The sequence below is a fragment of the Lissotriton helveticus genome, chromosome 1_1, assembly GCF_964261635.1.
Source record: "Lissotriton helveticus chromosome 1_1, aLisHel1.1, whole genome shotgun sequence".
NCBI classification, from domain to species: domain Eukaryota; kingdom Metazoa; phylum Chordata; class Amphibia; order Caudata; family Salamandridae; genus Lissotriton; species Lissotriton helveticus.
The window spans coordinates 414,901,467-414,919,291 of record NC_136057.1 but is presented as its reverse complement, the minus strand read 5'-3'; the positions used below and the strand labels follow the sequence as shown (position 1 = coordinate 414,919,291).

Sequence of the window (17,825 nt, the reverse complement as noted above, 5' to 3'; positions counted from 1 at the left end):
ACAGTGTAAAAATATGCTAACGCCCATATAGGGCAAGAGAACCCATTCGCACAAACACATGTATATACTAAGGGACATAATTAACGATGATGATGTATAACATGATTATAAATGATGTGTGACATATTTATGAATGTATATGGAAAATATATATAAGGGGTGTATACATATACATGATTGAAACACCTTAGAGGATAGACGAGATATTCACACCATTCTCTACCCTCTTATTTGTCCCTATGTCAAATTGTATATATGCGATTGGTTGAATTACTATTTTAGCCTTTCAAATGTTTTAATTACACGAGCACTACTAATACACCGTTTATTCCGCCTTGTGAAAAATGTTTACTAATAGCGTGCAGTGTATTGTCAATCATTGTAAGATGGCCGCTGCGTTAGGCGTAACAATCTTTTAGTCCTTTTTCTATGAGAAAGGGAAGACGTGGATAAAATGGTGTTTCACACTTCAATCAGGTTGACACTGACGAAGCCCGAGTGGTGAAACGCGTTTGTCAAGGGGGCAGGGGGTCTGCCAAATAAATCTTCATTGGGACGAAAGACTTTCGAGTGCCGTCATTTTTCGTTTTATTGAACGACTTTGTAAGGATTATTAACTGCGGCTCACCACCGCAAGACTGAGCACCCAGGAAGCAGTGGAGCGACGGCGGTGAAGGAGCGGTAACGGAAGCTAATTTGGCCGTTTGCCCCGAGATTGACTGAGGATTAAGCATCTGAATTTCGGAAGCCGAGGAAATCCCTACGCACGGAGGAAACCTGCGCACGCATTGCCGGAGCAGGTGGACGCGGAACGCCGACAGGCTGACACGCGACCCAGGCAAGGGTAAGTGTTGCATGCACGAGTACCCGGCGTATTGACTATTTTTTCCCAACTTCTGTCCCGTTTTAAAAGTCGTCCTTGGCAGATCCCCATAAACGCTTGTTGTGCCTCTGAAAGACTTGTAAAGATAGCGCGAAGAGAGTGTATAATTCCCTGCCTCACTAAGATGTCACTCACAGCAGAAAGAGAAAAAGAGGCTGCTGACATCTTTAAAAGTAGAAATACGGTTGTGTCAAGAACTGAAGGTGCACCATCACAGGCACCCACAAACAACTTGCAAGTACTCTTTCAGCAACTGGAACGGACTATGGGACGAGAGGTTTGCAAATGGTGGGAGGCCACCTCGCTCCAACGCTATGTGGAGTGTAGCAGGGTCCCAAGGGTTTTAGAAGTTTTTACGATACCCTCCTAAGAAAATCCCGACCCGCAACTCCTGAAAGACTGGGCGGCATATATGGCAGACATGAGTAAAGGCATGCTATTAATGCTAATCAAATATGCCTGGAGCGACAGGGATAAGGCCCTCGCCGAGATACAGAGACTGGAGGACCTAATCAGCCAGGAAAAGGATACAAAAATGGCTGAGGATCTACGCGATGCTATGTTGAAAAGATTGAAGAACTATGAGAATGATATAAAACAACGCAAACAAACTACATTTCAGAGGGATGAACAGGACTATCTGACAGGCAGAATACTAACCTTTGCGAAGAAATTCGACGCAACAAGGAAGAGGCTCGCCCAGGGGACTCTGGGTACAATGGAAACCGTGACTTCAGAATCAGAAGCTTCTGTGTCGGAAGATGAATCTTTAAGAAGTGAGAGAGGCAAAAAGAAAGGACCAGTTGCCCCGACTGCGGTTCCTTTTTTAGACGAATATCAAGTCCTAAAAGAAACACGACAACGTACCACGACCCACACGCCGCAGAAACCCCAACAAAAAAGAGGAAAACAAGGCGGGGCAGGAGGGGCAGGGGGGGCAGGGGGAAACACACAGGCGGCCCAACCGATGGTAACCCGCAGCAAAGGTGGGAGAGGAAGATGGTAAATAACGAACAAACCACAATAAATCTCTCAGAGAGAGAATTAACTACCCACGAAGAAAGTGTCTTACAAAGAGGATTAACCTTTTGCCCGACTGCGAAATTCGATCGAGTACAAACAAGAATAGACATTTTCAAATTCGTGAGGAAGTTAAAATTACAGAAAGTATTTGCCTCGAAGAGCCCATCTGAAATGGAAATGCCCCTTGAAGAAACAGGGGCTACCAGCAACACTCTCAAGGACAGTGATTTACCACTCCTCATGACAACACATGAATTAGCGGAAGCAGGAGATCTTCCTGATTCAATGGAGGTTTTACAAAGAGAGGAGATTGAACAAATCAGAGATCCAAGTAATCTAAAGCGGAAATCAAGATTCTTACCACATGTCACACACGACGCAATAGACGTCTTAAATGATGCCATCCTCCAGGATCTGAAGACGACTTTAATGATGCCATCCTCCAGGATCTGAAAAAGATGACCAACAACAATCTGGAATTAAACAAAAAGACCTCCAATATCTCACGGCTGGAATGGGAAGCATTGAAATCTTTAAAGGAAGACACGTCAATCGAGATTAAACCCTCGGACAAAGGGGGGAATTTTGTGATCTTCAGTAAGACTAAGTATAAACAAGAAGCCCTGCGACAACTTCAGGACAGGAACTGTTACACTATCATTAACAGAAGAGACTTCGTGAAGTGTACAATCGACTACCACGGTTTATTGGAGGGGTGGAGGGATAAAGGCATGTTAAATAAAAGTGAATATGAGTACTTACATTGTGAACATCCGATAATTCCCACATTCTACCACCTGCCAAAGGTACACAAAGACATTAAAAATCCACCGGGGAGACCTATTGTCTCCTCGATAGGAAGTCTTCTGGAGAACACTTCCAGATTTATAGACACTTACCTGGCCCCCATTGTAAAAGACCTGCCTTCCTATGTAAGGGACACCCAAGACTTTATTAGGTTGATTGACGGCATTGAGTGGGAATCAGATATGCTCATGATTATTCTTGATGTCGCCAACCTATATACATGTATTAACCATCAGGATGGTGTCACCGCAATGAAATGGTTCCTGGGTATGAAGGACATGAAATACCACCGACACAACCCTATGCTCTTGCAGATGGCGGAGTTTTGCCTTAACAATAACATCTTCTTATTTGCAGGAAACATGTATAGACAGACCAGGGGGACCGCCATGGGCACGTGCTTCGCCCCAAGCTACGCAAACTTGTTCGTGGGCTGGTGGGAGAAGCACGTGGCCTGGGGGGGGGAACAACGAAAAATGGCTGGACAATATCATGATCTGGACAAGATACATAGACGATTTGTTTGTCGTCTGGCGGGGCGACAGACCCTCGGCTGAGGAGTACATCGCGACGCTGAACGACAATCATCTTAATCTAAAATTTACCAGCACTATCAGTGCAACATCAGTGTACTATCTTGATCTAGAAGTCTTCTCAAGAGGAAGCTCTTTACAAACAAAAACTATATCGGAAACCCACAGCTGGCAACTCCGTATTACATGCGGGAAGCCACCATCCGAGGAGCATGATAAGGAACATCCCCTTTGGGGAACTACTCCGCCTGAAAAGAAATTGTTCTGATCCAAAGGATTTCTTACAGGCTAGAGATGAAGCCGTGGGTAGATTCCAAGACAGAGGATATTCGAAAGCATCATTAACAAGTGCAGTCAACAGAGCTGACCTCATTGAAAGAAAAGATCTAATAACAATCAAAGCTAAGGAGACAAAGAATGAGGGAATTACCAGAATGATAACCACTTACAACATGCGATCTAGTGAGTTGGTATCAATATTCAACAGAAACTGGCACATCCTAAAAACAGATCCAGTGATGAGAAAGATACTACCCCCGAGACCCTCTATAACCTATAGAAGATGTAGGTCCCTAAGTGACCACTTGACCAACAGTCACTTTGTAGATTCCCCTATAACTTCAAACAAAAGATCAGTAAGTGGCTTCTATCCTTGCATGCACTGTAAGGCATGCAAGTATAGTAAAAAACGGACCAAGTATGATGGCAGACCGAATGATCCATGCCCCGTAAGAACGATCACAAAATGACTTAACTGTAATTCAGAATATGTGATCTATTGTCTGGAATGCCCGTACTCCAAGAGATACATCGGGAGTACGATCAACCCGGCAAAGAAGCGTATCCTGGAGCACATGCGTGCCATTACCAACAGGGATAAGAATTACCCCGTGGCACGCCACTTTGAAACGCACCACAATAGCAATAGGGATCTATTGTCATTCTTTCTTATTGATCAACTAGATAGAAAGGAACGTGGAGGCGACAAAGTACGATCTTTGAGAGCATTAGAGTCCAGATATATTATAGACCTCCAGAGTATGCAACCCAGAGGCTTGAATAACGATGAGGAGCTATGGGTACATTTGGATTAAATCTACCTATAGCAGGTGGGAAAAAGTAAATGCTTGGTCAGTAAGTAATGATCGGCGCCACGAGACACCCCTAACAGGGCAGAACAGAGAAACTTGGAGAATATGGGTGAAATGATGAAAATACGGCAAAAAACACGGTCGTTCTTGTGTTGGGGTTTTCCTCCTCCTGCATAAGACACAAAAACTGTAATTAAATTGACAAATAGGGAAAGATCTGCCCATACAGGGTGAAACAGAGAAGCAGGGAACAGTGTAAAAATATGCTAACGCCCATATAGGGCAAGAGAACCCATTCGCACAAACACATGTATATACTAAGGGACATAATTAACGATGATGATGTATAACATGATTATAAATGATGTGTGACATATTTATGAATGTATATGGAAAATATATATAAGGGGTGTATACATATACATGATTGAAACACCTTAGAGGATAGACGAGATATTCACACCATTCTCTACCCTCTTATTTGTCCCTATGTCAAATTGTATATATGCGATTGGTTGAATTACTATTTTAGCCTTTCAAATGTTTTAATTACACGAGCACTACTAATACACCGTTTATTCCGCCTTGTGAAAAATGTTTACTAATAGCGTGCAGTGTATTGTCAATCATTGTAAGATGGCCGCTGCGTTAGGCGTAACAATCTTTTAGTCCTTTTTCTATGAGAAAGGGAAGACGTGGATAAAATGGTGTTTCACACTTCAATCAGGTTGACACTGACGAAGCCCGAGTGGTGAAACGCGTTTGTCAAGGGGGCAGGGGGTCTGCCAAATAAATCTTCATTGGGACGAAAGACTTTCGAGTGCCGTCATTTTTCGTTTTATTGAACGACTTTGTAAGGATTATTAACTGCGGCTCACCACCGCAAGACTGAGCACCCAGGAAGCAGTGGAGCGACGGCGGTGAAGGAGCGGTAACGGAAGCTAATTTGGCCGTTTGCCCCGAGATTGACTGAGGATTAAGCATCTGAATTTCGGAAGCCGAGGAAATCCCTACGCACGGAGGAAACCTGCGCACGCATTGCCGGAGCAGGTGGACGCGGAACGCCGACAGGCTGACACGCGACCCAGGCAAGGGTAAGTGTTGCATGCACGAGTACCCGGCGTATTGACTATTTTTTCCCAACTTCTGTCCCGTTTTAAAAGTCGTCCTTGGCAGATCCCCATAAACGCTTGTTGTGCCTCTGAAAGACTTGTAAAGATAGCGCGAAGAGAGTGTATAATTCCCTGCCTCACTAAGATGTCACTCACAGCAGAAAGAGAAAAAGAGGCTGCTGACATCTTTAAAAGTAGAAATACGGTTGTGTCAAGAACTGAAGGTGCACCATCACAGGCACCCACAAACAACTTGCAAGTACTCTTTCAGCAACTGGAACGGACTATGGGACGAGAGGTTTGCAAATGGTGGGAGGCCACCTCGCTCCAACGCTATGTGGAGTGTAGCAGGGTCCCAAGGGTTTTAGAAGTTTTTACGATACCCTCCTAAGAAAATCCCGACCCGCAACTCCTGAAAGACTGGGCGGCATATATGGCAGACATGAGTAAAGGCATGCTATTAATGCTAATCAAATATGCCTGGAGCGACAGGGATAAGGCCCTCGCCGAGATACAGAGACTGGAGGACCTAATCAGCCAGGAAAAGGATACAAAAATGGCTGAGGATCTACGCGATGCTATGTTGAAAAGATTGAAGAACTATGAGAATGATATAAAACAACGCAAACAAACTACATTTCAGAGGGATGAACAGGACTATCTGACAGGCAGAATACTAACCTTTGCGAAGAAATTCGACGCAACAAGGAAGAGGCTCGCCCAGGGGACTCTGGGTACAATGGAAACCGTGACTTCAGAATCAGAAGCTTCTGTGTCGGAAGATGAATCTTCAAGAAGTGAGAGAGGCAAAAAGAAAGGACCAGTTGCCCCGACTGCGGTTCCTTTTTTAGACGAATATCAAGTCCTAAAAGAAACACGACAACGTACCACGACCCACACGCCGCAGAAACCCCAACAAAAAAGAGGAAAACAAGGCGGGGCAGGAGGGGCAGGGGGGGCAGGGGGAAACACACAGGCGGCCCAACCGATGGTAACCCGCAGCAAAGGTGGGAGAGGAAGATGGTAAATAACGAACAAACCACAATAAATCTCTCAGAGAGAGAATTAACTACCCACGAAGAAAGTGTCTTACAAAGAGGATTAACCTTTTGCCCGACTGCGAAATTCGATCGAGTACAAACAAGAATAGACATTTTCAAATTCGTGAGGAAGTTAAAATTACAGAAAGTATTTGCCTCGAAGAGCCCATCTGAAATGGAAATGCCCCTTGAAGAAACAGGGGCTACCAGCAACACTCTCAAGGACAGTGATTTACCACTCCTCATGACAACACATGAATTAGCGGAAGCAGGAGATCTTCCTGATTCAATGGAGGTTTTACAAAGAGAGGAGATTGAACAAATCAGAGATCCAAGTAATCTAAAGCGGAAATCAAGATTCTTACCACATGTCACACACGACGCAATAGACGTCTTAAATGATGCCATCCTCCAGGATCTGAAGACGACTTTAATGATGCCATCCTCCAGGATCTGAAAAAGATGACCAACAACAATCTGGAATTAAACAAAAAGACCTCCAATATCTCACGGCTGGAATGGGAAGCATTGAAATCTTTAAAGGAAGACACGTCAATCGAGATTAAACCCTCGGACAAAGGGGGGAATTTTGTGATCTTCAGTAAGACTAAGTATAAACAAGAAGCCCTGCGACAACTTCAGGACAGGAACTGTTACACTATCATTAACAGAAGAGACTTCGTGAAGTGTACAATCGACTACCACGGTTTATTGGAGGGGTGGAGGGATGAAGGCATGTTAAATAAAAGTGAATATGAGTACTTACATTGTGAACATCCGATAATTCCCACATTCTACCACCTGCCAAAGGTACACAAAGACATTAAAAATCCACCGGGGAGACCTATTGTCTCCTCGATAGGAAGTCTTCTGGAGAACACTTCCAGATTTATAGACACTTACCTGGCCCCCATTGTAAAAGACCTGCCTTCCTATGTAAGGGACACCCAAGACTTTATTAGGTTGATTGACGGCATTGAGTGGGAATCAGATATGCTCATGATTATTCTTGATGTCGCCAACCTATATACATGTATTAACCATCAGGATGGTGTCACCGCAATGAAATGGTTCCTGGGTATGAAGGACATGAAATACCACCGACACAACCCTATGCTCTTGCAGATGGCGGAGTTTTGCCTTAACAATAACATCTTCTTATTTGCAGGAAACATGTATAGACAGACCAGGGGGACCGCCATGGGCACGTGCTTCGCCCCAAGCTACGCAAACTTGTTCGTGGGCTGGTGGGAGAAGCACGTGGCCTGGGGGGGGGAACAACGAAAAATGGCTGGACAATATCATGATCTGGACAAGATACATAGACGATTTGTTTGTCGTCTGGCGGGGCGACAGACCCTCGGCTGAGGAGTACATCGCGACGCTGAACGACAATCATCTTAATCTAAAATTTACCAGCACTATCAGTGCAACATCAGTGTACTATCTTGATCTAGAAGTCTTCTCAAGAGGAAGCTCTTTACAAACAAAACTATATCGGAAACCCACAGCTGGCAACTCCGTATTACATGCGGGAAGCCACCATCCGAGGAGCATGATAAGAAACATCCCCTTTGGGGAACTACTCTGCCTGAAAAGAAATTGTTCTGATCCAAAGGATTTCTTACAGGCTAGAGATGAAGCCGTGGGTAGATTCCAAGACAGAGGATACTCGAAAGCATCATTAACAAGTGCAGTCAACAGAGCTGACCTCCTTGAAAGAAAAGATCTAATAACAATCAAAGCTAAGGAGACAAAGAATGAGGGAATTACCAGAATGATAACCACTTACAACATGCGATCTAGTGAGTTGGTATCAATATTCAACAGAAACTTGCACATCCTAAAAACAGATCCAGTGATGAGAAAGATACTACCCCCGAGACCCTCTATAACCTATAGAAGATGTAGGTCCCTAAGTGACCACTTGACCAACAGTCACTTTGTAGATTCCCCTATAACTTCAAACAAAAGATCAGTAAGTGGCTTCTATACTTGCATGCACTGTAAGGCATGCAAGTATAGTAAAAAACGGACCAAGTATGATGGCAGACCGAATGATCCATGCCCCGTAAGAACGATCACAAAATGACTTAACTGTAATTCAGAATATGTGATCTATTGTCTGGAATGCCCGTGCTCCAAGAGATACATTGGGAGTACGATCAACCCGGCAAAGAAGCGTATCCTGGAGCACATGCGTGCCATTACTAACAGGGATAGGAATTACCCCGTGGCACGCCACTTTGAAACGCACCACAATAGCAATAGGGATCTATTGTCATTCTTTCTTATTGATCAACTAGATAGAAAGGAACGTGGAGGCGACAAAGTACGATCTTTGAGAGCATTAGAGTCCAGATATATTATAGACCTCCAGAGTATGCAACCCAGAGGCTTGAATAACGATGAGGAGCTATGGGTACATTTGGATTAAATCTACCTATAGCAGGTGGGAAAAAGTAAATGCTTGGTCAGTAAGTAATGATCGGCGCCACGAGACACCCCTAACAGGGCAGAACAGAGAAACTTGGAGAATATGGGTGAAATGATGAAAATACGGCAAAAAACACGGTCGTTCTTGTGTTGGGGTTTTCCTCCTCCTGCATAAGACACAAAAACTGTAATTAAATTGACAAATAGGGAAAGATCTGTCCATACAGGGCGAAACAGAGAAGCAGGGAACAGTGTAAAAATATGCTAATGCCCATATAGGGCAAGAGAACCCATTCGCACAAACACATGTATATACTAAGGGACATAATTAACGATGATGATGTATAACATGATTATAAATGATGTGTGACATATTTATGAATGTATATGGAAAATATATATAAGGGGTGTATACATATACATGATTGAAACACCTTAGAGGATAGACAAGATAATCACACAATTCTCTACCCTCTTATTTGTCCCTATGTCAAATTGTATACATGCGATTGGTTGAATTACTATTTTAGCCTTTCAAATGTTTTTAATTACACGAGCACTACTAATACACCGTTTATTCCGCCTTGTGAAAAATGTTTACTAATAGCGTGCAGTGTATTGTCAATCATTGTAAGATGGCCGCTGCGTTAGGCGTAACAACCTTTTAGTCCTTTTTCTATGAGAAAGGGAAGGCGTGGATAAAATGGTGTTTCACACTTCAATCAGGTTGACACTGACGAAGACCGAGTGGGGAAACGCGTTTGTCAAGGGGGCAGGGGGTCTGCCAAATAAATCTTCATTGGGACGAAAGACTTTCGAGTGCCGTCATTTTTCGTTTTATTGAACGTCTTTGTAAGGAATATATATATATATATATATATATATATATATGTGTGTGTGTGTGTGTGTGTGTGTGTATATATATATCACTGAGGTACAAATATGTGGAGATAGTATATAAAATCTATACATACATACCATTTGATGTTTTTGTCCTCAGCCTATAATATTAAGATGTAACAATATTCCCTACTCGATATTCAGGACTAACACCAACGTCATGTACACAAGGTCTCAAGCTGTGCAAGATGGAGAGGGGAAGGACTGGGAAGACCCTTCTTTTGTGGGTGTACTTATCGAGATACAGCCAAATAAAGGTTTTTGAAAGCGTGCACATGGTAGCAGAGCAAGCAAGCCCATGCATAGAAAAACAGTTTTATTATGGAAAGGAGAGGGAACACTGCCGAGATCATTAAATCATTGTATCTGCTAAAACCATTGCAGGAAATGTAACATTACATGAATCACTTTGTACCATTTAGAACTGGGTGCAGGGAAATGTTGTCGACTTTTGCTGGCGGTATATTTTGTGTATTATTTCAATGGCGAGATGGCTCGTGAGTGATGTGGTGGTCATGAGTTTGAATGCCGACACTACAGGAAGAGCACTATATATGACACTGCTTTTGTAATACACAAACCTTGACGGCATCATTTAATGTATGCAAACTAGAGATCCATACCATTACTGACCACAAACCTTAAGATATTCGTAATGGGACATTCTAAGGGCTTCCTGAGACGTATTTTGTGTGTGAAACTAGTGGGTGGGAAGGCCTGGATTATTTATCATTTACACCAGGAGATATGACTTACCTTTGTTTTTTTTCTGTTCTGCAGGTTACAGGGATTGTAGGCAGAGCAGATGTTTTGGCTTGTCTCCTATTCCTGTTGTCCTTTCTGTCCTATAACCGGTATGTATCCATATTTTTTTGGCAGAGATGTTTTTGTTAGTTTAGTGACTGTTTCAAACAATGTTGAATCTACAGCGTTAGATGATTGGTATGTTTAATTGCAACCAGCTCCTTTTCATTTTAGTTTCTTACCGTTTCTATACATTTTTTATTCATGACATGTTCCCTTACTTGTATAAAGAGGAATAAAATGGATAATAGAGCCCATGCGACATCTTTGACTCCTCATCACCAAAATTCTACATTCAGCTTACATCTGGCAGTAGTTAGATACCTGCTTTTGCTCGTTCCTGTACTAAAATTATATGCATCTCAGATGTCCGTAATAGGACATCTTTTTACCTTGGGAAAAGTTGTGAGTAAGTTGATTTGAATTTCATCAGAGATCTTATCAATCCTCCGTTTTGAATTCGGGCCAATAATTGTATGACCAGGTAACATCTACCCCATAAAAGTTCATGAACTTTAAGTGCAGCGCTGGAAGTTCTTCTTTTATTCGTGAAATAGCCAAATTAAATGCCCCTCTTGAGAATGCACTTTTGTAAATAATCATGCAAATGACTTGCTTCAGACTAAAGCCATGAATAGGCCAAACACATTATGAAGTTAAGACAGTAGGAATTGTGAAATAATGCTCCCTGGTTAAAAATCAGCTGGTTTAAGGCTGGCAAGTAGATGGTCGTGGAACACCCAGCTGACCAAGGAAGGCGGAGCTGAGGAACTCCCAGTGTAATGCTTGACTTCCTGTTGCTGAAGAACCGGCTAAACCAGCGCCCGCAGCTGAAACCTTCACCACCGCCTGAATCCCAGGTAGAAGTAAGGGGTGGCCCACCATTTTGTAGGTCGACATACACATAGTGGCTCCCCACTGTCCAAAATATATGCATTAATGTCCTGAACCTATAGCAGGGCACGTTAGTCACTCTTTTAATTTAAAACCCAAACGCAAATCGCCCAGTATAGATTATTTCTCTAGATGTGCATGTAGCTGTAGCGAGGCTGCCTATTGCAGGAGCTGCAATTCTAAGGGCAAATTGGAGATGAGTTGAAAATCCATAGGAATATTTTGTTCCAAAGACAGCTTTAAGTATGGTGTTAGCCAAAACATTTAAATTTTAGTAAAATTATATATAGTTTATACTCATATAGGCTTTTGACCTTGCCCTCGTCATCCATTGACCTGTTGTTATGTCATTCACATTGTATTCCGCCCATTATATCATACAGTGTCAGGCATGACGACACTACAGGGTTCATGTCTGCCAACTTCAGCTATTGGTTAACTTCACTGTGAGTGACGGACTTCTGCCCTTAACAAGGAGGACCGGTTGTACACGAAGGAGCTCCTTTCAGTGCCAGGAGCAACTATGCATTGCTTTTTAAGAACAAAAAAGATCTTTTTTTTCTCCTTTAAAAAAAAATTGTTGTTGGCCCGCCCAGCAGCTCCGGCAACAATGTTTTCTAAAAACTATGTCGAAACAAACAGAGCACTTACAAGGTCAAAATGCAGGCAGCCAATGTCAGATTGATGGGTTTTTACAATACTTGTTTAGTAGTTGAAAGACCAAAGTGTGATTCAGCAAGTTGGGACAGTAACCCATATGGAACAAGGTATATTTAAAATAAGATGCAAAGTGGGCCAGATTCTAATCAACCATAAACGCATGCACAGCAGACAGATCGCCTGGAGATCACAAAAGGGCTGAGAACCACCGGTAACCTTTGAAGGTACTCTCTCTTGTTGCCAGAGTAGTACTTCATTTTTTAACTAAATAATGTCCAGCAAGCTTGGTCTATAATAAAGTATCAGCAGGTGATCAGCATTTTTTGAAAAATAGGCTATTTAAGGCAAACCTGACAATTAAGCATACCAATATCTGTTGGAGGAGGTTGCTCTTTCCCTTTGATATTATCTTTTTTTTTTGCAAAAACAATTTTTATTGGCATTTCAGAATGTGACAGTTCAAGATATCGTTCAATATTTGCTGTTATACTTGAGCATTCAGGATAATAATTATTTTCTGAAAATATGCCTTTTAGTAGAACAAACCCGCAACCATTCCCTCCCTGTATCCCACCCCCCTCGTCAGTGTGCCGTTGTCCTCCTTCTCTACTGCCGATACCCAACAATCCTTCCCTCCCTCCGGGTAGGCGAAAGGAGGTGATAGGTGATGCCTCCCATCGGGGGACCTGAGCTCTCATAACCTCCGTCGTTACTCATGTCAGTGGCGTATTGCATCCGGAACGGGGGACCTCATCTCCGAAGCACTCTAGGGCGTCGGCATCTCACTATCTTCGTCCTGACCACCCTCAGGGAGCTGCAGCTCGGCCACAAGGGCCTCCCACACCCTAGCTGTCTCTAGCGCCTTGTCATTATCTAGTCGCCTGGCCTGTTGCAGCCGCAATGCGCTCTCTGCCTTCGCCCACCGCTCCAGGGTAGATCTCCAGCGCAAGTAGCTAGGGCCCCGGCTGGACTTCCAATGCATGGAGATCTCCCGCTTGGCCAATATCAGGCCCAAGTCAAAGAATTTGCTGGTGACGCGAGTGCGGGGGGTGTGAGGGAACCACAATAGTAAGCAAACGCCCATATCCGCCTCAATTTGCTGATCCGTGACAGCATTCAGGCAGGCCATCACCGCCTCCCAATAATCGGTTAGCTTCACACATGCCCAGAACATATGAGCAAAATCCGCATCCTCCATTCCACATCTAGGGCAGAGTGAAGACGCGCCCTCAAAGTATTGCGAAATCTTGATCGGTGTCAGATAAGCACGGTGAAGAGTGAAAAATTGGACCATCTGGAACCTAGCATTTCTTGTGCCTTTCCACGCCCGCCGCAACAGCTGCGGCCAAGTCGTATCGGGGATCGGTCGCCCAACATCCTTCTCCCATTTGGCTTTCAACCCGTCCAGGGGCTGCAGCGTTGCCGTCGACAGCCTGCGATAGAGACAGGTGACGGCCTTGTAAGTACCAGCCGCCATAACCACATATTGACAGCTCTCAGACGTCGGTGGCTCAGAGAGGCCCCTCTTCCAGTGGTTCTGGATACCAGCAACCAGCGAGGCATGCAACAGGTAATCCCCCCTCGGGAGGTCGTAAACGTCGCGCAGCGCCTGAAATGATAGCAGCGACCCCTCCTTATACAAGTCACCGATCATTTGCAGGCCTAGGTCCTCCCAGGTCGCCAGTGCCGACCAATCCCCTCCATGCGGGAAGGCAGTGCACATCCCCAGTGGAATCTCTGGGGCATATGGGCGAGCGACTCCAGCTCGCCTATGACATCGCAGCCAGCAATTGCGGATCGTCCGTTCCTCGCTTGATAGTAGGGAAAGGTCCAGTTTCTGGGCCAGAATAATGAAGGACATGACGTGTCTCGGAAGGAATCCGCCTGCAGTTCCGTCCGGGCCTCTGAATTCAAGAGCCACTGCCTGGGTAAGCCACTGTAGCTGGGCCGCCAAATAATACCATTCGAAATCAGGGGCAGCTAGTCCCCCGTCCGACCTGGGACGCATCAAAGTGGCCAGCGACACTCGCCTCCTGCCCGCACCCCAAATGAACTCGGTGAGCAAGGAACGCAATCTGGTGAACACAGATGCCGGGATCCAGACCGGTAGCGTGCGAAATAAGTATAATAGGCGGGGCAGCGCCACCATCTTAAGTAACGCCACTCGCCCGCGACCGACAGCGGGAGCGTCCGCCAGAACCCTATACAGCCACGCAGGCTCCGAATCGCTCGCTCAATGTTACCCTCCAGGAGGTCCAGTTGGGAGCGGTATATGTGCGTACCGAGATAAGGGAGGCAATGAAATTCCCATCGCAGCTCGTCCTCCGGTTGGGAGTCGTCCGCTCCCGGCACCAGCGGGAAGAGGCAGGACTTCTTCCAATTGACCCGTAGTCCTGAGTAGTGGCCAAAATGAAACAGCAGGTGCCTAGCCCCACGCAGGGCAGCGTCCGCATTAGCCAAAAACAGTAGGCAGTCGTCGGCGTACAAGGATATGTAGTGGGTGTCGCCTCTCAGACGTAGGCCCTCATATGCATGGCCCAGGCGGGCGTGAGCTGCCAGAGGTTCTATAGCTAACGCAAATAAGAGGGGGGACAAGGAGCACCCCTGTCTGGTCCCTCGCTCTACCCTGTATGGGGCCGAAATAGTGGCTCCGGTCTTGACTCGGGCCGTGGCCGCAGCATAGAGCAAGGAGGTCCACTTCACATATCGCTCGCCCAGGCCGAAGGTCTCCAGCACGCGGAGCAAGTATGGCCATTCGACGCTGTCAAACGCTTTCTCAATATCGGTCGACAGAACAGCGGCTCCCGGCGGACCATCAACATAGCCCCCCACGACCCGGAGCAAACGACGCACACAGGTGGCGGTAGTACGCTGGGGGATAAACCCCGCCTGGTCCCGATGCACTAGAGCACACATGTGGGGCAGCAGTCGCGTCGCCAGAATCCTGCTCAAAATCTTATAGTCTGTCGTGAGCATGGACAGGGGTCGATAAGCCGAGCGTGATGTAGCCTCGCCGTCTCGCTTCAGTAAGGGGATCACCAGGGCTTCGCGGGTTGTTGCAGGGAGGGTCCCTGTTTCCCACGCCTCTTGGTATACCACAAGCAAGCGCGGTACCAACACGTCAGCGTATGCCGCATAAAACTCGATCGGTAGCCCATCCGTACCGGGAGTCTTCCGGCGAGCCATCTGTTTAATGGCCACCCGAATTTCACCCTCAGAGATGTCTCCGCCCAGTGAGGCTACGTGCTCAGGGTCAAGCCTGGGAAGCCGCGCCACCCGGAGAAACTCACTCAATTCCTCAGGCATACTCGGCATCGCACTCCTATAAAGGTGTGCGTAATACGTGAGAAATTGGCCATTGATTTCCGACTGCGTGTAAACCTCATTCCCTTCCGGCGTAGACAGAGCCACAATCGGGTGCCGCGGGCTCCCGGGGCGGCCAGCCAGGCTAGAAGTGAGCCCACTTTGTCGCGCTCAGCATGGGCCCGAACAAGGAACTCTTTATAATCAAAGCAGCGCAACTTCTCCGTTGTCGCCGCCACGTCCTCCCGCGCCGCTGAAACCGTCTCGCGAGCGTCCGGGGTCGTGTGGTAACGCCTCTCCTCCTCGCGCAGGCGATCCTCGCTGCGCGTGAGGTCCTGCAAGAGAGTCTTGCGGACTCCCGCCGTGGCTGAGATGCAGATTCCCCGAACTACCGCTTTAAAGGCGTCCCACTCCAGCGTCCTACTGGAAGCCGTGCCCGCGTTAGCTCCAAAATAGCCCTCCACCCCATTGCCTACCTCTGCCCTAAACACAGTGTCCTCCAGCGCCAGCGGGTTCAATCGCCACGTCGGTATAGCTTGGCGTTGTCGCGTCCAGTGGAGCGTCACCAGGCAAGGGTTATGGTCAGAAATTGTTTTGGCCAGGTATTCACTGTGGCGAACCAAGCATTGAACATCTGGCGTGCATAGAATGCTGTCAAGGCGAACATGAAGCTCGTGCGGAGGGGAATAGAACGAGAAATCCTTCTCAGTCGGGTGTTGGGTGCGCCACGCATCAACCAGGCCCCAGCTACTCTGCCATGTTCGCCTACTCTGCGCTAGCCTGTGCGCCGCTGCCTGCGCCAGTGGAGGGTGAGACCTATCTAACCCCACATCCAGTACTGAATTAAAGTCCCCCCCCCAGTAAGACCGCATGGGTTAGCACTGACGCCAGTTTCCCCGAGAGGCGCGCAAAGAAGGCAGTTTGGTCTACATTGGGGGCATAGATGCTGCAGAGTGTCACATCCCTCCCGTCCAAACGACCCTGTACAGCTACGAACCTCCCCTCAGGGTCAAGCACCGTCTGCACTGGCTGAAAGGGGATCCCCGCCCGCACCCAAATCAAGACCCCTCTCGCAAAGGCCGAGTAGCTCGTGTGGAATAGCTGACCCCGCCACCTGCGCTGCAGAGCCCGCCCTTCACGTTGGTCAATATGCGTCTCTTGTAGAAAGGCTATTTGCACCCCCCTACGGACAAGATAGGTGTGTACCCTGTGGCGCTTCAGCATGGAGTTCAGTCCCCTCACATTCCAGGTTACACATTTTAGGTCAGGTATGGTCCCCATTCACAACAGTAATAGCAGCCCCGTCTATAGATAGGAGTCCGGACACACTGACATCACCCCCGAACCAATCCCGGAATACCGCCCAACAACCCCATGTCCCACCCATCCCCAGAACAGGCCCCAAACAGCAGAGTCCCATCTAAATGTCAATAACCTTAGTCTAACAGTCTCCGGTAACTACCAGAGTCCCACAGTAGGTGTGAGAAAGGGGGGGCGCGCTTGTCGCTACCTCCAACAGGTCGTGAGCGAACCATGCCACCGGGCCAGCCCTCCTCAATGCGTCCCCGTTGCCCCACATCCCCGCCCCGCAAAGGACTAAATCATCAGCAGCGGGAGGGAATCCCTTCACCACCCCGCATCATTCCGCCCTTCTCAGCCAAGCTCCCCCATCCCGGTCCCAAACAGGGGTTCCGCTGTAAATACGATACCAGCATGACAGGTTCCAAGGGTCACTCATCCAATAAGCCATCAGCTGTCCCAGGCGTGACATGAGGTGGCCCCTTATCACCAGCACTCGACTCCTCCGACACTGCATCCTCCGAGCCCTCCCGGGAGCCCGTTTCCGCTGCAGACGTCGCTGTCACCGCCCGGGAGATAGTCGAAACCGCCCGAAGGGCCTCCTTGCGTTCCAACTCGGTTTGCGAGAGAGAGGGTGTTCCAGCTTTCGGCGGTCGCTTTCTGGGTCTCCGGGGTCGCTTGGATTTCTGTGTCTTCCTTCGCTGTCCGTCAGGCGCAGGGTGAGCATCCGTCCCAGCCTTGTAGAGCTCCAGCCAGTCCCACACTTCGTCTGGAGAGTTGTAGAAAGAAGATTTACCATCTAACATGATCCGCAGGCGTGCAGGAAACAGAAGCGAGTAGCGGATGCCCTCCTCCCGTAGTGCTCTCTTGACTGCCAGAAATGTGGAGCGCTGCCTCTGCACCTCGAGGGAGTAATCCGGGTATATAGAGACCTGGGCATTGTCCACCCGATAGGGCCCCAGCGCCCTCGCCCTCTGTAGGATAAAGTCACGGTCCTTGAAGTGTAGCAAGCGCGCCACCACCGGACGCGGAGGTCTGCC

At 47.1% G+C, this 17,825-nt stretch overlaps 1 protein-coding gene across 1 annotated transcript in view; it reads left to right on the top strand.

The window, feature by feature from the left end:
- The window catches only part of TMTC1 (transmembrane O-mannosyltransferase targeting cadherins 1), a 1,403,473-nt gene that overhangs the window by 163,652 nt on the left and 1,221,996 nt on the right, over nt 1-17,825 (top strand). Inside the window, exon 3 of the mRNA XM_078673764.1 lies at nt 10,606-10,679. Coding sequence (XP_078529890.1) covers nt 10,606-10,679 — 74 coding nt within the window. The remainder of the gene's footprint in view (nt 1-10,605; nt 10,680-17,825) is intronic.